The sequence below is a fragment of the Hirundo rustica genome, chromosome 4 (genome assembly GCF_015227805.2).
Source record: "Hirundo rustica isolate bHirRus1 chromosome 4, bHirRus1.pri.v3, whole genome shotgun sequence".
In the NCBI taxonomy this organism is placed as follows: domain Eukaryota; kingdom Metazoa; phylum Chordata; class Aves; order Passeriformes; family Hirundinidae; genus Hirundo; species Hirundo rustica.
Genome location: NC_053453.1, coordinates 30,242,832 through 30,265,387, shown reverse-complemented (window position 1 = coordinate 30,265,387; position 22,556 = coordinate 30,242,832). Strand labels below are relative to the sequence as shown.

The 22,556-nt window shown below is 39.8% G+C and overlaps 1 protein-coding gene across 6 annotated transcripts in view; it reads right to left on the bottom strand.

The window, feature by feature from the left end:
* Positions 1-22,556, bottom strand: part of TMEM117 (transmembrane protein 117) — a 202,338-nt gene that overhangs the window by 106,504 nt on the left and 73,278 nt on the right. For all 6 annotated transcript variants that reach the window (XM_040063079.2, XM_040063080.2, XM_040063077.2 and 3 more), the window contains exon 4: positions 8,421-8,520. In XM_040063079.2, coding sequence (XP_039919013.1) covers positions 8,421-8,520 — 100 coding nt within the window. The remainder of the gene's footprint in view (positions 1-8,420; positions 8,521-22,556) is intronic.

The window sequence follows — 22,556 nt, the reverse complement described above, 5'->3', positions numbered from 1 at the left end:
CCAGTTTTGTGTATAGCTGTATGGCTGCTTGAAACTACAATACAAATCAATCAAACAAGATTTGAGTTGCAGGAAGACATATCGTCTCCTAATAGCTTGTGTTTTGACTTCTATGATATTTGGAGAACAGAATTTCTCTTATTAATACTTGCCATGACCCTTCCTGTATTTTTAGATGGGATCCAGACCGCAAGAAAAGTGTGTACAAGGTCACAAAAATATGTGTATGAGTTCATAAGCATTGAAATTAAAAAAAATAGTTGGGAAGATGTCACACCTGTTTGAAAGAACTCCTACTATGTTTGTTTGTCATTGGAAGATGTCAGTAGCTGCTTTGGAGAAACACTAGGAGATATTTTGGGGCCCAACTTTGGGGTTTGCATTTCTCAATCTTGAGCTCTGAGGTAGAGCTGGCTGTGGTCTTTTTCAAAAAAAATCCTGAGGCTTTTACTGTTAGATATACTAAGCACATATTTTAGAGCCCAGAAAATGGTTATCAACAAAAGTAACTGCTGTAACAATGAGTTGAAGGAACTCACTGGCTGGGAAACAGATAGGGGTGAAGTAACACCTCTGGCAATGACTGGTCAGAATTGAAACGACAAAGTAACAGGGGAATACAAAAAAAGATCAAGCATGAAAAGGCAGATAATTATAATCTAGAGCATATGAACAGATGGCAACACCATCAATCAATGAATAAATAATAGTGCAATCTGACTTGATGGGATGATTGGATGAACTCAGATGACACCAGGCACACTCCACCTTATATAACTAAGTGGCAGTCATGAAGCAGAGCAGGATATGAGCATATTCATGCCCCAGAAAGTAGAAAAAACAAAATTAGCAGGCCTCATATGACTGGATATATTTGGACTGCCATTGTGCTGATGAACTTACTTGTGGTTAACACCTGGAGATAGAACCACTAGTGACAGAATGTTTCTGCAACTGGACTGGCCCTTAAGAAAAGGAATGAAAACCAAAACAAGATACACAGGAAAACAAAAAGGGCAACTGGCTTTTCTATGTCTCTCTGAACGGAAAGAAACATATTGCCACTAATAATGTTATTAGTCATATTTCTGTGCAACCCTGACAAGTGAGTTTAGGAATGGGTGTCATTCAATTTGCTCCTTCCAGTTCATGTTTCATAGTTCAATTTCATTTCCACTACTCAAGAACACCAGAGTTGTTAGCTGTACGGCACTTCAGATGCTGCTGGAAATTCAATTACAATTTTATTTTGTCATTTGATATGCCAGTGGAATAGAAACAATCATGAAGATTGACACTGATCATAATCTAAATTGTCATGCCCAATCCTTGACAGAGGCATGAGTTAAAAAAGTTGCCAGTCATTTAAGACTCCTGACTCTTTAAACTACCTTTTAATGTGCATCAAAATGGATTCTTCACTGCTTGCAAATAAACCTATACACTATTCTTTGCAAAACAGAATTTCCTGGATAGAAGAATTCCTTTCCAAGAATCATGTAAATTTAAGAGTGAATATTTTTGGCTATTATTTCAGTCTAAAAGTTTAATACTAAATCCTGGAAATGTTATTTTTAATTATGATGTTATGGTTTCTTTCAACATAAATTTTATGCTGGTGTCCTTTCCTGTACTATAGTAAACTTCATTTTTTAGTCACATTATTATTTCATTTTCCATGTATTTTCACTGCAATAATTTAAAGTGTCTGCTATTTTCAGCAATATGATAGTATTTCCAGCATCAATGTTGCTCACTTTGAGTGAACGTGCCCTAGCAACACATACACATTCTGAGATTAAATAAAATACAGAGGTAAATTAATCTAGTTTCTGCAGAGTATTAATGAACCCTTCATTACTCTATGTTGACATAGATAGTTACGTCTCAGCAAAAGAGGACAAGAATAATATTGTCTCTTAATGGACACAGGGAAAGCACTTCAATATCATTGAATAGCTTGCTCTCCTACTCTACAAATAATTGTTGTTTGTCATGATCTCAGAGGCAACACTCAAATGCAAATAGCTCCAAATACTTTTAAAACTCTTGCCAAGAGATTGCAAGCCATTAAAAATGTTTTAATGGCAATAAGTAAACATCTATTCTTATCACAAATATTAATAAAGAAGAAAGTACACAAAGCATATTCTACAGGTAGCAGTTATCTACCAAACAATAACATCAAGTGATATTTATTAACATGTAACACATGGGCTTTGTTATTAGATCACTATGCTTGTATTTTATAAAGAAACACCAGAGCAGCATTTATAAAATCAAAATGAAGTGCCGAGTGAGAATATATTTGGGGCAGTTGAGTACTTCTGTCCTAAACTACAGCAATTAGGTTGTGTCACTCTCTGTACAGCAGGGAATGAAAATAAGGTGTTTCTCAGCAAGACTACCAAGAGGGCCTCAGATTCAAACAATTACCTTAGCAGACACACGTCCCTGTGCTCAAAATTATGATTCAACAATTCTATCTAATTATGAAAATATTGAAAACTTCTTAAGAGCCACCCTGTTCAGCCAGAGAAATGCATAGACTACATAAGATTTCAGGAAAGAGATGTTATGTATCTATGGTTGATCTGTGAAACATGGAGTCTAGGCCCATACTCAGAATACAGGTCTCACCACAAGCAGTGACATTTCTGTCTTTGAGATGACAATGACAGCTGTGTTCAGGCTCTGCTGAACGTTCTGCTATATGCAAGAACATACAAAACAAAATACTCACAGCTTATTTTTTTTCACCTTCAAAATAATAGGGCCATAAGACTAAGAGATGTTGAGGAAAAAGAACAGAGAAAAGTAATGATGAGGAAAGATGAACATGAGGAAATAAACTCACTGCCTTTCGCTGATAAGGCAGATTAAGGCTCCATAGTCTTCCACACATTCACAGCTCCTGAGCTGACTTTGTATTTCCTGCAAAAGCATTTTCAGGGCCAGCCAACACTGTTAGTCAACATTTCCTCCTTAATGGCAGAGGGAATACCTGAGGCTGCAGAAGGAGTTCTAAGTGGCTGGCTCTGTAAACAACAGGAATGGAGCTAATCAGAACAGAATTATTGAATGAGGTCAACAAAACTCATGGATAAAGGAGATATATTTGAAATAGGCAAAGCTGAATTTTCTAGTAGGCTTTTGAAAAATTCCTTGTCACAGGCTTCTATGGAAACTCAACACTCAGGGCTTTAGAGAAGGTCTTTATGTTGATAAATTACTGATTAAAAGACAGGGAACAGAAGGTAAGTAGGTTAGCCAGGCAGCTCTAGCAATGGAGGGAGGTCATTAGCAGAATTCCACAGGGATTTTTGCAGGGGATGCAGTTATTCGTCATATTCTTAAGCAACCTGGGAAAATGGATGAGCAGTGAGGTGAGAAAGCTTTATAATGATGTTAACTTATGCACAGTGAAAAGTATGATGGCTTGCTGGATGTGAAGAATTAGGAAAGGTGCTTATGGAAGAAAGTCCCTAGGGAATAAAATAGCAGATGAAATTCTTCGTAGTTGAATGCAAAGTGGTGCAAAAAGAGCAAAACAATTCCATGATCAAGAGTCATTATATACAGAAAATTGTATCATTTCAAGAGAGTATTAGCAGACCCTACCTACCTACTATTGGCTTGTTCTTACTCTCCTGGTTGGCTTCTGCTTATAGTCACAGTTTGAGGTAAGATACTAGTCTGCATGGATTTTTGGTCTGAACAGGTGAAGGAACTGGCCTTTTTTACAGATGTAGCCTGAGATCTAATATAGTGCATGAGACAGAAAAACATTCTGGTTTAGGACTCTACAGTTTTACTGTGTTTTTGCATGGCAGTAACCATTAACTTTAACCTGTCAACTAATGATGTTAATAGCATTAAGAATTCCAATGAAGGTTTCAGGCCTTTAGAGTATTCTTTATAAACCAGCCACAGACCACTCTACTGGTTACACTGGGACTGCCCAGGTAAGATATCATATAAATCATAAATAATCATATAAAATGGGAAAATACCAAAAGTTTCTTCACCAGAGGATGAAGACAAAAATGTTTCACGGAAGAATGTGAATGGAAAAAAAAAAAAAAAAAAAAAAAAAAAAAAAAAAAAAAAAAAACAGAATCTATTTCTTTCATAACCAGAAAAGTCAGAAAAGTCAGAACACAAAATGGTGTGAGGTTTTCCCTGGGAATTATAAGGCTGATAAACTGGAGATTTTACAGCTAATGCTGAAAATCTCAGAGAACAGAATATCCTTGCATAAAATCAGATAATCTTAATCAATGGGAGGAGAATTCCACCAAAAGTTAAATTTCAGAATGTCACCTAATGAAGTGACTCTTTTCCCTGAAAGACTTCACAGAAGCCCAGGCAACTTGTGTATACAGGAGTTGTTATCCAGTTCCACTAATGAGGAAAGTGAGGTGTAGATTCACTCAGTACTAACCTTTTAAAATCCCAATACTTTGTCCTGACAAGAAGTCTTAGGCAGAAGGTATCTACCTCCATATCCATCCATCCATCCATCCATCCAAGTGGATATGGTGTGTCATGGTCAGCACTGGATCAGCAGGGCAATAGTGATCTATCACTTTGCCATCTAGACTATCCTGGAAGTACTACTTCCTAACTTCCTAACTTCCTAACTTCCTAACTTCCTACTATTTCACTTGCTAAGATGATGAAAGAGAAATAGTCCCAGACATCTTCATCATCCCACACAAGGGAGAAGTCAAACTGAAATCAAGCAAAGGTGTCAAAAAGAACAGACAATTGCTGCAATGATTCAGTTCACACTCCTTGTGTCAAATATTGTGCTAAAGCTCAGTGATGAGGAAACTCCTGGCTTCTCTTTTTAAAAAGAATATGCTGGTACATATGCGGTAAACACTAGTTTGATGAATAATATACTAAACCATCCCTAAAGTTTATCATTGTTTCTGGTAACAGGAGCAGGCAGAGTGTCTGCTGCTCAGTGATCTCTCAAACGTTCCCAGTTCTCTAGCAACTAACATGGGAAAAGAGAATCCCAACTAAATAACCATTCAGAAAATAGGCAATAAGGAATAGGATCCCTTGTCAGGAGGGTAAGCCTGGGTAATTCATAGAGATCAGTACCAGACACTGGCTGAAGACAACAGCTTCAGCTTCTGATAATCCTAGCAAGCAATGTCTAAGAAAGATATGACTTCTAAACCTCTACTGTTTAGACTCTTACACACATATGTAGGGTTTGTAGATAGCAATATATCTTTAGTGCAAATGGCAATGGCAGCTGGAAAGCAAAGCTCTCTGTGTGGTAGGAGTATAGTTCACAACTCAGGGCCAATCTTTGCAGAGTCCAAAAAGCCATCACCAGAAGAGAACACCAGCTTTGACAGTCTGAAAGCCAACACTTTCCTGCTCTCTGTGTCGCTCTTCAGTGCCACCCACTCCTGGAGCTATCCTCTGAGCATGCCTTACCCCACATGCTGAGGACTGTGTCCCTCACAAAAACAGCTGCACCAGGTTGTCCTCACAGAGAAGCCACTCTAATCATCAGAGATTTTGCCCTCAAACTAGCTCCTTCCTCAGCCTGCTTGCACTCTTCCAGAGGGCAGCCATAATTGCTAGTTCATAAGCTTGTCTGGGTGGAATCCAACCCTTCTTCCAAGGGGTCCTACTGTGCAAAAATCAGTGGTGTCTGCCTCAAAAGCATTCTCCATAAGGACAATATACTTTTTATGGCAGCAGGAGGGCATGTCAAAGCAAGTACAAGATAGCAAGATATTCTTCCATGGCTTTAAAGAGGGAAAAATGTAGAGAGACAGTCAGTGTGCTGAACCCATCCCTTCTTCACAGACTTTAGAATATCTAACATTTACTACAGATTTCACCAAAGGTGTTTATTACTAGCAGATGCTCCTGGCCAGAGGTACAAAGGAGAAGGTTCCATGCACCCATAGCATGGCCCCATTCTCATTATACACAATGGAAATATTATTAGAAACTGCATCAGATCCTGTCTCCAAAATAGTTAGTGAGCTAGGAAGTGTTGATGAGAAAGTTTTACTTCTTTCTGCCTTTTCAATCCAAAACAAAGAGTAATCCAAAATATATTTTCCCATTTCAATCACTTTCCTGATTTAATAAGCCAAATCTTCACTGTCCTGGGGTAATAGTATTGTTTATTGATTACTCATTTTTAAAATTAAATCACATCTATTTTATTTCTGCTTATTCCCAAATTTCAAATTAAATAGGGAATAAGATCCTAATTTACAATTCAAACACAGTGAAGTGAAGGCTACATCTTTCATTTTTATCTTCTGCTTTGGAGTCTATGGATGGACAGTTTCTTTAAAAGTAATTCTTAAACATGAGAAAATATAAACACTGCTGTGAATTGGAAGATGTACAAAGGTTCCTTTATAGGTTTGTTTTTTCTATTTCAAAGCAGGATGGAGAAATTTCACAATAATACCACAGAAGACTCAAATCACTTTGACATTAGTTCCATGCTGGGCTTTATAAGCAGAAGGCCAAGCAAACTCAAATATAAAAAACACACCAATTTCTGTTCATATAGGATAAGACAGATTGCTAAAGTTAGACACCATGGGAGATGATTTGCACCAATATACATGTCCATGCACCAGCATATATGTCCAATCTCCTCTTTTACTAATACAGGTAGAGACCTGAAAATGTAGTTTTGTTTGATGTTTCCAGGCTTAGTTGCCCTTGAACACTGTTATTTCCATTGCCTGGTTGATACACTTTGCCTAGAGATTTGCTTTGCAGAAGCAATATCACTATTTTCTTTCATTCCGAGGACCTAAACATGAATCACTACACCTCTTAATTCTCCTCATGCAATCAAAGCATGTCCTAAAACACATTGAATCTCCAGTCCCATGTTCTCTACTCTTCCTGAAAGCTAATAGAACCAGATTAATTTAAACAAACAGTCTTCCCTAATCAAACCACATCTGCAGTTTCTCCCAGTCTCTCTCTCATTTCACATTCTTCAGTGATAACCCCATCTGCCACTGGAATCTGCCGAGGCACAATCCAATTGTCCAGTTGTGACTCCACTGCTGAAGAGACCTGAGATGGCTTTGAGTACTCAGTTTCAGTATCCTGAAAATGATTAAGATTCTCATGGCTTTTGAATCAACCATTTCCGTGCTTTATACAGTACTGCATATAACAGGGGATTTTTTTAGGAAATGAGAAAAGAGGGACTGAAAAACCCTGCATTACCTAATGTAGTACAACTTGTCTTTAATCTATCACTGGGGCCCTACGTACGTCACCTATGTATGATGTACGTGAACTCTCTCAATTCAGCTTCGCTTGTGCATCATCTCTTCTTTGATAGTGGAATAAAGATGTGGAAGCCCACGAGAAAAAAAGCAAGCTAAAGGTATTCAGAAGTACCCATGAATTTTATTACCAATTCAGAAGAAGTTCACATTATTGTCAATATTAGTCAAGGCACCAATTCTGTGATGTCCTTACTTTAAAGCACATACAAACTATTTTCTCTGTACTTGTTTTTCATGTCCACCATTTCACAGGGTATAGTTTGTCTTGGACAAACCACAGACACATACTGAACAACATCCTGAAAAAAAAATCCTTGATGCTTTTTTTTCCCCTTCCGTCTGTTGTACAGTATGTTCCAAGTATGGAGGGTAGAAGACATTGTTAAAACACAATTGCTAAAAATCTTACCTACACTACTCTTGAAAAACTAATCTTAAAAAAATAATTAAATTCACATTTTGTCACTTTGTGTTTAAGAAATGCTTTTTCTGAACAATTAAAATGTGCAGATGCTTTATTTTGTTCCCAAAAACTAGCTATCATTTTCTGGTTCTCTTCCACTAAGCTGATCTTTGGCTTGCACATATTTCAGAAGAAAGCTTTTGTAACAAGTATAATCCAAGTGAAAACTTTATTTTTCAAAGTCCTAAATTAGAAACAAAATTAATCAGATAGTTTCACATCAGACTACCTTCAAACCCTGGCATGTAACTGACTTATTTTCCTTCTCTCATTCCATTGCTCTCTATCACGTCTTTCAGTTTAATTTTTCTTCTCTTACTAATTATTTTCATTAGAGTTATTTATCTTTAGCTGTTACTCACTTGTTTCACAGGATAGCAGGTTATGATGCTCCCTCATGGCAAAGAAAGGCCACTGTGCAGAAGTCAGTGGCAAAACTCCCACTCACAAAAATCACTCTGTTACATTTTAACTGAAACTCCTCTGGACTCTCAACTGAATGCCTGCCATCATGCATTTGTTAACTTTTTACTTTTCTGGGTTGAAACACTTGACTCAGAGCAATTGAGTTTTCTCTCTTCTCCTCTCCTCTTTTCCTTGAAAGCAACAAACATATTCCTTTCCTTTTAAAATGTAATTATGATTCTTACCATCCATGCTGTGACAAAATCTCCCATCCAAGTCCCAACTGCAGCTACCTTCATAAAATTTTCATTCCTGATGCCCATGAAGTCTGTTATAATGTATGCACTGTGGAAAAAAAAACACAAACGTAAGATATGCACATTTGCTCAATGTAGTTACAAAGAACTTGAATTAGTGACAAAATTTATGATTATCTGTGAAAGATTTCCTATTGCTTTCATAATAACTCTTCTGCTAGATCTGAGGCTTGACACAGAACTGAACCCATATAGGTCGATTCCAATTAGAAATGCAATGTGAATCTGATTTTGAAGTCCGTACTTCTTTTGAAGGTGCTAAAATAACAGTTGGCAAAGACTTAAGGATTATGTAAAGCTTCTGGAAATAAAAAAAAATGTTTTAATTTTTTTTTCTTTATACAAATAGAATTATAACATTCTTCAAATTGGTGACTTTGCAAAATCTTCAGGAAGAAAAATAAAAATCTTTAGCGTATCTTTAAAAAGATAATTGTGCTGCTTGACTTTTCACTCTATCAGTTATATAACCACATTTTTTAACACATCAGTGAAAGCAATTTTTGCAAAATTTCAGTGAGATGTCACTGTTTCTAGATTTATACTATTTATTTTCACAGATATATTTTACTTAAATCCATAGGAAGCATTTTCATTCTGTTTAAATAATGCAACGGATAGGATTTACAACCTCACTTGGTAATTTGGCTTCAAGTTCACCAAGATGCCATAGAGACAATTAAGAAGTTAGTTACTTGGTCTGGATTAAAACCTTTCCGAAAAAACATATTGATATCCTCTTCTAAAAGACTTTTTTAGTGTGGTCAACAAGACGCAACTCTCCTCAAGAGCTAATAACAATGATTATATGAATGGCAATTGTACTTTAACTTTACAAGTGATATCTTTGTTTTCAAGACACTTGTAAACATGTTTTATGTAATGTTATGCCTATTTAAGAGTGTGCATAATTGACACAGTCACATTTAAAAGTGTCCTTGAACACTGTGCTATCCTTTATTTAAATCTTACCATTATTACATACCAAATATTGCAATGTCTAGGAGCTAGACAGACCCTTGCAGTTGCAGTTGTCTCTGCCACTGGATCAGTGCAAACTGATTCCACTCTCTGGGCCAGTTCTGTTTAAATCTAAATATCAGATCAAGATAGAATGTCTTGCTAGCACAAATCCATGCACAGCATGGGGTAATTTCTTAGAGACAATGTAATATCTTGTCGAGCAGAAATATTACTGTCAGTGATAAGTTTCATGACACATGAAAAATGTCCTGCTGTAACACCTCTTTTCATAATACACATTATGACCTTTCAGCTGGTATGTCACTAACAAAAATGCCAACTGTTTATTTTTCCTATTGAACAGTACATATACGCTGGCTCTAATTTTCTGTTGGAAAAAAAAAAAAAAATCCGAACTATTTTTAACAACATTCCATGTAGTTAAAAGATCATCAACAAGTATCCTAAATCCACCATGTTACAAATAAGGATGTGAGAACCCAAGAAGAAAGTCAGCCTAAAGTCTCCCTGTTTCAATGTTGTCTCCAAGAGAGGGCAACAGCAGAAACCATGGAAGACTGAAAACAGGCAAGCACACCCCTCCCAGATATATCCTTCTAGATGCTTTAGAACTGGAAAATATTTGGAATTCCTTTTTTTCTTGCATCTTTCTTGTAGCATGCCATTCTTGCAGCATCTGAGAAGGCTGAAAATACTCAAGTCTTCATTCCTCAAGAAGATGTCTTCTTCACAAAGAAGGCATGACAATAAGCGTCTTTGTAAGGAACGGCCCTCAAATGCAAAGCATATCTTAGTCTTCTCCATCAGTGGGAAAGACACACAAAACCCCAGGGTTCTCACCTTTTCTTATATGCACTACACATTCTCATATGCTTTATACATGATCACAGGTGTACAATAAGCAAATATTTGCATAACACCCCCAGAAAACAGGCCACTTGGGCAACTCCTATAGCCCTGGCATACAGAGCAGGCCTGCCACAGCCACCCTGGCAGGCTGCTGGACACAAGGAGGGTAAGCCAAGAGGCTGAGAGGTCACTGATCCCTGAATATGGGTATTACCTACTAGAAGAGATATCAACCCAGACATAAACGATTTTTTTTTTAATGGAAACTGAAATTCTCAGTGTAATCGCTTGTTTTTATGAATGATAGAAGTATCAGAAGGCTTATAATAAGGTTGAATGAGCTGGATACAACACTTAAATACACAGAAAGTCCTTGAAAACATCACATCTTCCCAACAGTTCTTTTTGTCATTTCCAACATTAAAGCATCAAAGAGGCCTATAAATTGTGCATTCCAGTCTACAAGTAATTAATGCCTGAATTAAACATGCAAATTAACAAACCTTTGGTTAGTGTCAAAATAGCACATTATTATAAAGAAACTTTTAGGAATATAATCTGTGCATGTTTTAAGTGCATTTACTGATTAAAATACAGATACAACTTTTTATGAAGAGGAAGAATATTTTTAGCATTGTCATCTTATTAGAAATAGTAATGAAATACTTTACTATTTCATTAACTGTTAGCATTATACCCTGCGTCTTTTATGCTCTCTGAAATATTATTTTTCTTTCAAAACACAAAGAGAAATTGACTATTTTAAAATAGGGATTTAGGGATGCTAAAAATTAATTATAAAAAAGAAACCCAACCCTCCAATTTTCATTTTCAGGTTGACATTTTCGAAAAAGACATGCTTTCCTGATGATACTAGCAGGATACATATTATATCAGTACCAAAAGTAAAATTAATTCTGTTGGGAAAATCCTCACATTTTTCTAGCTTTAGCTAGCGATGAGAGTAGTTTTCTTCAATTGTTTAGTCTTCTTCCTGGCTAGGACCCATGTCTGCACCTTGCAGGAGGACTAACATCTGCTGGCTTCCAGTTAACTTTCATGGTCAGCCCAGATTTTCTATAGCTTGTTAAAAGGCTTCTGTTTGCTTTGCCATATGTGTATTCTGCAGCAAGGCACAAGCAGATTACATGAGCAGCACAATCCAAGGAAGCACTGAGTGAAAAAACACAGCAGGTAAAGCCCAGAGTAAAAAAGCTCTTTTGAAACGAACAGGATAAGTGTAAATAATCAGAGTCTGAGGAGCCAATACATGTGAATATTATAGATAAAGGACAGATTTGTGACTGGGATTTGGGAGCCTTTCACAGTTAAGACTGGGAGCTGCAGCTCCAGGGAAACTGCTCTTAGAAGGCCAAAGTCTAAGGAAGGTAGAGCAACATTTTAACAGAATGGGACAAAAGAGAGGAATCAAAAGACAAAGGAGACTTGACAAACACAGTTCTACAACAGATTAATAAAAAAATAAATTATTAAAAAAAAAAAACCCACACACAAAAAAACCCCCCATAAGTAACTGTCTAAATCCATGTTGTCACAAATTGTATGTTAATAACCATGAGTCAGTAAAAAGACATATGAGCCCAGTGTATTTGGACAGTCTCTGGAGTTAGCAGCGTGTGCACAGAATGGATAAAGAGGGAGACAACCACATTAGTCCAGAGAGGTATCAGAGCATTTTTTAAAGGGTGACACTGCTAAAATGACAAACACTTTGAAAGCAAATGGAAAGTTCTTTTTTTTTTTTTTTTTTTTTTTTTTTTACATTGGATACAGATGCACAAATCACTGTGGTGCTATCAACACTCTTCCAAACACTGGAAAAAAAATCATGACTGAGACTCATGTCTCAGTGCTGAGCTTGTGTTTTCTTGACCACCGCAGGATCTAAGAATGGGCTATAGCTTGAATAGAGACACTTAAATGTAAGTGTAAACCAGGAAGTCAAACTCTCTGTGGAGCATGGTGAGACTAGGTCAAGGATTTACTTGCCTTACATTACTTCTTGATGGCTAGCACGGAAAAAAAAAAAAAAAAAAAATGTTCACATGTTGATTCTCAGTGATGTGACATAACTTGATCTCCAGATGATAATCCAAAGAGCTCTGTATCTCTTGTGAGGCCTGTGACATAAATGACAACTCAGACATATCTGACCTGAACCCTGGGTGTCCAGGGACATCAATGAGATAATAGACACTTCAGGGAGGTTTTACTTGCCTTTTAAAGCAATTTTAGCAACCTTGATACATCTTAACTAAACTTCAGCAGGTTCTTTATACACTCTAGAGTACTGAAGGCACTGGGCTGGCGCACAGCACACAGTGCATGTTCTGTACAGTGCCAACAAGGACTGCACCCACAGAGAGTGATAACTTAATGCTCTTTGAAAAGGAGGGGAGGCCTAGATATCTTTTATGATGAATAACAAAAAGCCTGTACATCTTCTGCAGTTCGAAATGAACTTTTCTGAGGTAGTTTTATTATTTGGCCTTCCCCCTAAATAGCTGATTATCTATATAGAACTCATCTTCCTTGGTGCATCTGACAAAGTGAAATGCTTTGACACTGGCAAACAAGTGAAAGCAAAGGAGTTCACACAGGCTGCAAAGAAGTATGTGTTTAGATGTGGCATCACAAGCTTCCTTTACCCCCAATTTAGAAGAGGCAGAGAATGTTAGAATAACTGAAAACATACATAAAAGACTGAAGATACAGTTCCTGATGTGTATGTGTCACTCTAAAATGACAGAGTGGCAAATGAGATACTCGGTAGCACTTCATTCAGCTGAAAAGCTATTCTTCTAATGTTAGGAATTGAAGTCAGAGCCACAGGGAACTGGAAGGTGCCCAGAGACAGCAAGACCTGCTGTCTTATAAACTGGCACATCATAATGAGGATGGCATAATGCATAGCTACCAGCAAACAGCACAGAGAGCACAACAGCTATTCATCCAGTCCCTAACCATCCCCAGTGCACGCTTTAGACATACAGATGAAACTTCTATGACACCAGAACAGAGAGAATTAAGAGGCATTGAACCAGGGATTTGGCTTGACAAGACATCAAAGAGGTAACAGCCACAAGAGGATCAGCAGGCTAATCTCCAAGACACAAAAATCTGAGAAGCAAAACAAGCTTGGCTTTAGTGAGGCAGATCCATGGCACAGTGCAGAACACCTGAGACTGATAGACCAGTTCTGTAACTGAGCATCACTGGTTGGTAACTCATTTATTCACGCTTTTTGAAATCAGGCAGCAGAACTGTAATTCTGAAAACCTCTGCTCATCAGTCTACAGGCCTGAGGGCTGTATAACCTTCCCTGGGGGCTCCCAAGCCATTAGAAATTCTGCTGCTGGGATACACAGGAGCTCCTCACTGTCCACAGGAACAGTCCATTTAGTTTCTAGCTTTGCAAGCCTGCCTTTAAGACAAGTCCATAGAAAAATGCAGCAATTTCAATTCTCTCTATATAGAAGAGGTATGTAACTTAAATGGTAGAGTACACACGAGATCCAGGCCCTATTCCAATGGACACTGGTTTAATGCCCTTCAAAGTTACAGAATTGTACCTCCCTTTCATTCTCAATATGAAAAGATGATGACAAAAGGGGGCGAAAAATATGTGTTTCAGAACTCTGCTAGGTGAGTGAAACTGAAGCTGCACATTTCATATTTTGTATAAATATCATCTTTCACATGTAAGAAAAATATACCCTTTCCTTCACTTTTAGAATGGATGCCACTGGTCAGTATAGGTGTTTGTATTAGATCACAACTACAGTCCAAATTAAGGTGCCTAAGCAAATTGGGACAGGATTTTTAACATATTTTTTTTCTTAATGTTGCTTTTTCTACTGTTGGTTGTAGGAGGTTTTTTGTGTGGGTTTTTGTGGATCTTATTCCGACAAACCAAGCATTAAGCACTTGATGTCCAGTAGGGTCTGGACTTCTCTTTAGAGATCAGGTGGTATTCATACAGGTTAACTTTTACCTAATTACACTAATCTTTCCTATCCTACACTAATCTTTCTAGGCTGTCTCCACAATGAACAGATTTGATAGCAATTCAAAGCAGGTTGTTAATTTAGATTATTTTCTTCTATGGTATTGTGATGTCATATACAAAAATGGCCAACAGCTTATGTCTGAAAGAGTGGCAAAATGTAAATCATAGTGATGGGCCTACTGCCAGAGGCTGTGAGAGGTTGCATCTCTACTGGGAAAATCTTAGGGATCTGCAAATTCAAAAGCATTAAGGACCTTCTCTGTGGGAGGAATGCAGCTCCCCTGGGTAAAGGTAAACTTTGGTGATTGCTGGCACATTGTGCCAGCGAGATTAATTGGCAGGAATTGCTACATCTACATTTTTGTGTGTGTCTGTCAAACCCTAAATGACAAATAAAACTGGAGACAGTGAATAGGCAAGTAGGGAATTGAACCCAGATTTATTCCCTCAGATCACCTTTCTCCATCATTACCTAAGTGCCCTGATGAAAATTATATACTAACTCTATAAATTCCACTACAAGGCACTTATGATGGACAGGATAGTCTGGTGAAAAGTATAAAAGGTGCCTGAAAAAATAATTAAACAAACTGATTTTTCAAATTCATTATGTTCATGATGTGATAAACATTAACTATTTTTTTGTTCACTGAAGATCAAATAACTCAAGATAACAGGAAGTTACTATGTCACTATCTAAGCTGATAGGCAAACAGACTCGTGCTCATTCCTTCTCTACTTGCTTAATCAGCTTTAAGTTTCAGGAATTCCAGCTTACAACTACAGCCTTCATCTCTGCGACCACCGAGAGACAGAAAGAGACCCTCCCAGCAACACGTCACACATACATCATCGGAGGAAAGAAGCAAGATAAAAGCAAGACTGAAAAATCTACCAATTCACGGCAGTTGGTGGAGCGAGACTCCCCTGCCGTCCAGCGCTGTATTTGCCTTTGCTTTGCCTGCTGTAATGTAATAAATTCCTATTGGAACTTTTCTTCGTGTTCATAGTCTATTACAATTTGGTGCCGTGACTCGGATCCACCTGTGAGATAGGACTTTTGGTTCTGCCTGGGGGGCGCCCCGCCGATCAGTCGGCGGCCCTGGTAGACCCGATTCCTGTCTCGGTTGGACCGACGAACCTAAATTCAAAGCATTAGGCAAAGGAGGCCGGCAGACCCTATAAACTTTGTGCACAAAGGTCCGGACGAAGACGCAAGACGCGTGAGTATCTGTGTGGAAGATTCCGTTCGGTCTGGGTCGGGTATCCTGGAGTGCTGCGAGTGTGTGTGTGAGTGAGAGGAGAACCGGCAGCTCGGATTTTCCAAGTGATTGTGGACCCTCAGTAGTGCGGTTCTCATTGCCCGAGAGGGCGTGAGCCACGAACAAGGGGAAGCGAGTGATTTCCGCACCACGCTTGTGTGAGGGCACTCCAGAAGATGGGACAGGGGAAGAGCAGGCCCTCTACTCCCATAAAACTCCCCCCGGTGCCTAGAGATAGCCCACTGGGGTTCATATTAGACAATTGGAAACATTACCCTAACACAGGGGGTAAAGATAAAGCTAAAATGATCCATTATTGTGTGGTAGTATGGGGTGGAAAGGAGATTTCCCGGAATATTTTTTGGCCTATTTTTGGATCATCAGAAGATTGGGTGAGGCAAAAACTCAACTTGTGGGTAAACACTAAAATTCCTTTTAGTCAGGAAGAAAGTGAATATGCTAATGTATGGGTTACAAGACCTGGGGGTGAAGTGCTCCTGTTTCCCCTCAAAGAGGGAGGACGAAAGAAAGACAGGAGTAAAGAGGAAGAAGCCTTACTGATCCCACCCCCTTACATACCCCCTCAGAACCCCCAGATTCCAGATGCACCTCCAATGGAGCCTCAGGAAGCAGGAAGTAATCCCGAGCCCCCCGAGGAAGTGCAGGGACCCATAACCCGAGGTCGGGCTAGACAGCATAACCTATATCCCCTAAGAGAAATGCCTGTGGGGGGGGGGCAGGGACCTCACCCAGTGATAGGGTTTGTGTCAGTACCTTTGAGTTCTGGGGATGTTCGGGAATTTAAGAGGGAGATGGGGAGCCTCCTGGAAGATCCTTTGGGGGTGGCCGAGAGACTGGACCAATTTTTGGGACCCAGTATTTATACTTGGGGTGAGTTGCAAGCCATATTGAATATTCTCTTCACGGCCGAGGAAAGAAATATAATTAGACGAGCGGGGATGCGGCTATGGGATTCGCAACATGCACAAGGACCCTTAGCAGACACCAAGTGGCCTTTGCATGATCCCAATTGGAATCATCAGCAGCAGGATCACAGAATCAATATGCAAGATCTGAGGGGGATAATAGTACAGGGGATCCGGGAAGCGGTGCCTAGGGGGCAGAACATCAACAAAGCATTTAATGAGAGACAGAAAAAGGAGGAGACACCTACGGATTGGCTAGAACGCTTGAGAAAAAACCTGCAAATGTACTCAGGCTTAGATCCTGAGACACCGTTAGGGCAAGCACTACTAAAAACACAATTTGTGGCTAAATCGTGAGAAGATATCAGAAAGAAGTTAGAAAAATTAGATAATTGGCAAGATAGAGACCTGGATGAGCTATTGAGGGAAACACAGAAGGTATATGTGAGGAGAGATGAAGAGAGTCACAAGAGACAAGTAAGAATGATGGTGGCAGCAGTAAGGGAAACTAGGAGAATTGATGCCCCTCCCAAAACAAGTCAAGTGGCCCAGAGAAATGGGGGAGGAGTTCCCCGGGTAGAGAAAAAGGATGGAAGCGTATGTTTCTACTGTGGGAATAAAGGACACTTTCGGAGAAACTGCAGGAAGCGGCTCAGGGATGAGAGAGTCTTCAAAGAGGACTGACGGAGTCAGGGGCTTCATTTGCTGAGGACACGGAAACATCAGGAGCCCTTGATAAAATTAAAAATAGGTCCTCAGCAGCAAGAATTTGAGTTTTTAGTAGATACTGGAGCTGAGCGATCGACAGTCCAGGTACTACCGGAAGGATGTAAGATATCAAAGGAAACTGCTCAAGTGATAGGGGCAAAGGGGGAGCCCTTTGAAGTCCCTGTTATTAAGAATGTACTGGTGGAATCGAAGTCCAAAATGGGAATAGAGAACCTTCTGCTGGTACCAGAAGCAGATTATAATTTGTTAGGGAGAGACTTAATTATAGAAATGAGTATTAATATAGAAGTAGTAAATGAGGAAATCAAAATAAAACTCTGTCCCTTGAGGGTAGAGGATGAGAAAAAAATTAACTCAGAAGTATAGTACACTCCTGATAGTGTAGGGAGGTTGAATATACCCCCCTTCTCGGTAATCATTAAAGATCCAGAGACACCGATAAGAGTTAAACAGTACCCCATCTCCCCAGAGGGAAAGAATGGGTTGAAGCCCGAGATTGAGAGGCTACTAAGCAAAGGACTATTAGAATCTTGCATGTCTCCTTTTAATACCCCAATTCTGCCAATAAAAAAGGCAGATGGATCATACCGGTTAGTGCATGACCTAAGAGAAATAAACAAAAGGACAGTAGCTCGTTTTCCGGTAGTAGCCAACCCTTACACCCTGCTAAGCAGACTTAGTCCCGAAAAACAATATTATAGTGTAATTGACCTTAAAGATGCATTCTGGGCATGTCCTCTAGACGAGAAGAGTAGGGATTACTTTGCATTTGAATGGGAAGACCCAGTCACTCATAAGAGACAGCAGCTAAGGTGGACCGTGCTCCCCCAGGGGTTTACGGAATCTCCTAATTTGTTTGGACAAGCTTTAGAACAGATTTTGCAAGAATATCAGACTGGGGAAGGAGTGACCCTTATCCAATATGTAGATGACCTCCTGATTGCTGGGGAAACAGAGGACAAAGTACGGGCAGAAAGCATTAAATTACTCAACTTTCTGAGTGCTAAGGGGCTCAAAGTATCTAAGGCAAAACTACAATTCGTGGAAGAAGAAGTAAAGTATCTTGGGCATTACCTAAGGAAGGGGGAGAAGAAAATAGACCCTGAAAGAGTAAAAGGAATACTATCCATACCGCCTCCAAAGAGCAAGAAGCAAATTAGGCAGTTGTTAGGTCTCATGGGGTATTGCCGACAGTGGATTGAGAACTATAGCACCAAAGTTAAGTTTTTATATGAGAAATTGAGCCAAGGAGGGCTAGTGAAATGAGATGAGAAAGATGACAAGCATCTGAAAGCTCTGCAGCATGATTTAGTCAATGCCCCTGTGTTGAGCCTACCCGATCTGAAGAGACCCTTTTATCTATTTGTAAACACAGATAGTGAGACAGCTTATAGAGTACTGACCCAGGAATGGGCTGGGAAAAAGAAACCTGTTGGGTACTTATCTAAGCTGTTAGACCCTGTAAGCAGGGGTTGGCCTACATGTTTGCAAGCTCTAGTAGCCTGCGCCTTGCTTGTGGAGGAGGCTAATAAAATCACTTTCAACGGGGAACTGAGAGTATTATCCCCTCATAATATCCGGGGAATTTTGCAACAAAAGGCAGAAAAATAGATAACGGATGCCCGACTCTTGAAGTATGAGGGAATCCTATTAGACTCCCCAAAATTAACCCTGGAAGTTACAGCCTTACAAAATCCGGCCCAATTCTTATATGGAAGGCCAAGTGAAGATGAATTAGCCCATGAGTGCTTATCTACCATAGAAGAACAAACCAAGATAAGACCAGACTTAGATGAAGAAGAATTAGAAGAGGGAGATAGGTTGTTTGTAGATGGCTCATCGCAAGTAATTAATGGAAAAAGGGTCTCTGGCTATGCAATAGTTGGGGGAGAAAGACTTGCAGTTATCGAATCAGGCCCTCTAAGTGGATTTTAGTCGGCACAGGCCTGTGAACTTTATGCTGTACTGCGGGCATTGCAGTTGTTAAAAGATAAATCAGGTACCATCTATACTGACTCAAAATATGCTTATGGGATTATACACACTTTTGGAAAAATATGGGAAGAACGGGGGTTGATAAACTCCCAGGGAAAAAACCTGGTTCACCAGGATCTAATCAGGAAACTGCTGAAGGCCTTGAGGGGACCTAGGAAAATTGCTGTTGTTCACCTGAAAGGGCATCAAAAGGGATTAGATTTCAAAAGCAGGGGAAATAATGCAGCAGATCAGGAAGCAAAAAGGGCTGCTTTGCAGACGTCACAATCTACCCCCCAGGAAGATCCGAAGGCTGAAAGAAAAGAGCGTGAGAGCAGAGAGAATTTGCAAAAGATATATAGCTTTACTATGCAAGAAAAAGAAAAAATGAAAAGAATGGGGTTGAGAGAAGACCCAGAAGGGGAATGGCGACTTCCAGAGGATAATAGAACTGTACTGCCTAAATCCATAGCTATGGATATTATGAGGAGAATACATAGCAAAACACATTGGGGGGCACAAGCATTGGTAGATCAATTTGCCACCAAACATATGTGTATTGGGGCAGATAACTTGGCAAAGCAGGTAGTGAGGAGGTGCATTACCTGCCTAAAGGTAAATAGGGCCAATTTAAGAAAAACCTTAATGGGGGGACGACCTACAGCATACCGGCCATTTGCTAACATCCAACTAGACTTTACTGAGTTACCAAAGACTGGGAGGTATAAATATCTATTAGTAATAGTAGATCACCTAACCCATTATGTAGAGGCATTCCCTACGGCAAAAGCAACGGCACAAACAGTGATCAAGACCCTATTAGAGCAGATTATTCCCAGATATGGGGTCACGGAAACTATTGACTCGGACAGAGGCCCTCACTTTACATCCAAAATAATTAAAGAAACCATGGCAATAATGGGAATACAATGGGATTATCACACCCCCTGGCACCCCCAAAGTTCGGGAAGAGTAGAAAGAATGAATGGGGAAATTAAAAAACAATTGACCAAACTCGTGATTGAGACCAAACTGTCATGGGTAAAATGCCTACCATTAGCATTGCTAAATATCCGGACACAACCTAGATCGGATATGGGAATATCTCCATTTGAAATGTTGTATGGAATGCCCTACAATATAGAGGAACCGCAAGATCATCCAAAGTTGAGAGATCAAAATATGAATGTATACATTACCAGCCTAATGAAATATAGGGAAAATCTATGGAAAAAGGGAAGGTTAGCTCAGAGACCCCCACTAGATTTGAAACTGCACCAGGTGCAACCAGGAGATTGGGTAATGATAAAGTCCTGGAAAGAAGCAACCTTGGCCCCACAATGGGAGGGCCCTTACCTTGTATTGCTTACTACAGATACTGCAGTCAGAACAGCAGAGAAGAGATGGACCCATGCTAGCAGAATTAAAGGGCCAGTGAGCAAACCGACTCCTGAGTGGCAGGTGACAAGCAATCCTGGAGACCTGAAGTTACGGATCCAGAGGAGAGATCGTCAATGAATGGACACCGTGTAGAATATGCACCAGAACCACACTACACGGAGGAAAGATTAATTTGTAACTCTGATAAGGTGTAGAGACCCAGAGTGCAATTGTTATCCTTTTGTTTGTTATATTTGTAAAATCTGCGGGGACAGGTGGTGGAGTCATTGTAGGCGAGGACCCCCCCTAGAGGAATTTGCAGCCCCTGTTGGGTATTGCAGCGGAACATAACTAATTGGATTCTAGAATATAAAGTTAAATATGAGGGATTAGTAGAAAAAAATCAAAAGAGTAGTGGAAGATTTTTGCATTAGAGATTAAACCAAAATATTATTGTTATCACCCTAATGAACCCATCCCGTTCATAGCTGAAATTGTTGACTGCACCTGCCACACACGCCTAAAGGGAATCCGGTGTAATACACCCCCGGTTAAGTATCAGAACTGGGATTCCTATGTCAAGAGGCAACAGAGTCGCCCCCGGGGACCTCCTGAAGAATATCCCTGCTGCCGAGAAGATGGTACCCCCCCGTGGCTCGAGGCAACCGAGTCGACGGGAAAGGCAGAGGGGTAAAAAGCTGTGGAGGAAAGAAACCCCAGGGTAGGACAACAAAACAATATTTGAGGAATTGCCTCAGGAATAGGAATAAGAGCAAAGACCCTGGGCAGAGAGACAGGTTGCAGTCTATGAAATGGAACAATCCTCAGATATACTCCCATTCCTATGCCCCCAATGATGCTCACCACGTGACCCAGCCGATTACTTTTCTTTTGCTGATGTTATACTTGAGAGGGATTAATGCCCTAGACAATCTACCACACCAACCCTTTAAATGGTCACTATGGCGATGAGATGACAATAAGATTTTGCAAACTGTAACTACTGTAGGAGCACCCAGTTTCAGAGTAGGATTGTGTGCTCTGACCAACATAGATCATTGTGGAAAAACACTGAACCTAACGGGATTTTACATGTGCCCAAGCTCAAATCACGGTAAAGGATATTGTAATTATCCTGGGGAATATTTTTGTGGATATTGGGGCTGTGAAACAATCGCCTCTGACTGGACACCCAGAGGAGGGCATGATAAATATTTGCAAGCAGACTTTGGACCAGCAGGATGCACAAAGCCATGGAGGGGTCCTTCAGGAGAAATAACCTATATAGGGGACTGCTCGTTTGTTTATCTCAATGTCACCCAACCAGAGAAACAAGAATGGCTATTAGGTAAAAATTAGGGAGTTAGACATTGGGAACCCGGGAGAGATAGGGGGAATATCATCCAAATAAAGAAGGAACCCGCTCCCCATTCGCCAGAAATGGGGGGAGGAAGTGTAGGACCAAACCCAGTACTAGTAGTAAGGCAGAGCAGGACAAACACTGCAAATAGCAGGGGATCGGGAGAATTAACAGTGCCTCAGGCTGATGCCCCTGAAGAAGCCTCTAAATATGGTACTCTGTGGAAAATAATGCAAGCTAGTTATGGCATTCTAAATAGAACAAACCCTGATTTAACAAGAGAATGCTGGCTTTGCTATAACATCCGACCTCCTTTTTATGAAGCCATTGGGGTAACGGCTAAAGCAAGAAGAATAAATGGGACTAATCCAAAAGAATGCCTTTGGAAAAAGACTAAAGAAAGTACTCAAGGAGTAACACTCTCTCAGGTAACCGGACAGGGACGGTGTGTGGGTACTGTTCCCCCTAATAGAGAACATTTGTGTAACATCACTGTGAAAAACCCCAAGCAAAAACAAAAAGCAGATTGGTTGCTCCCAGCTCCCAATACTCGATGGGTTTGCCAGAGTA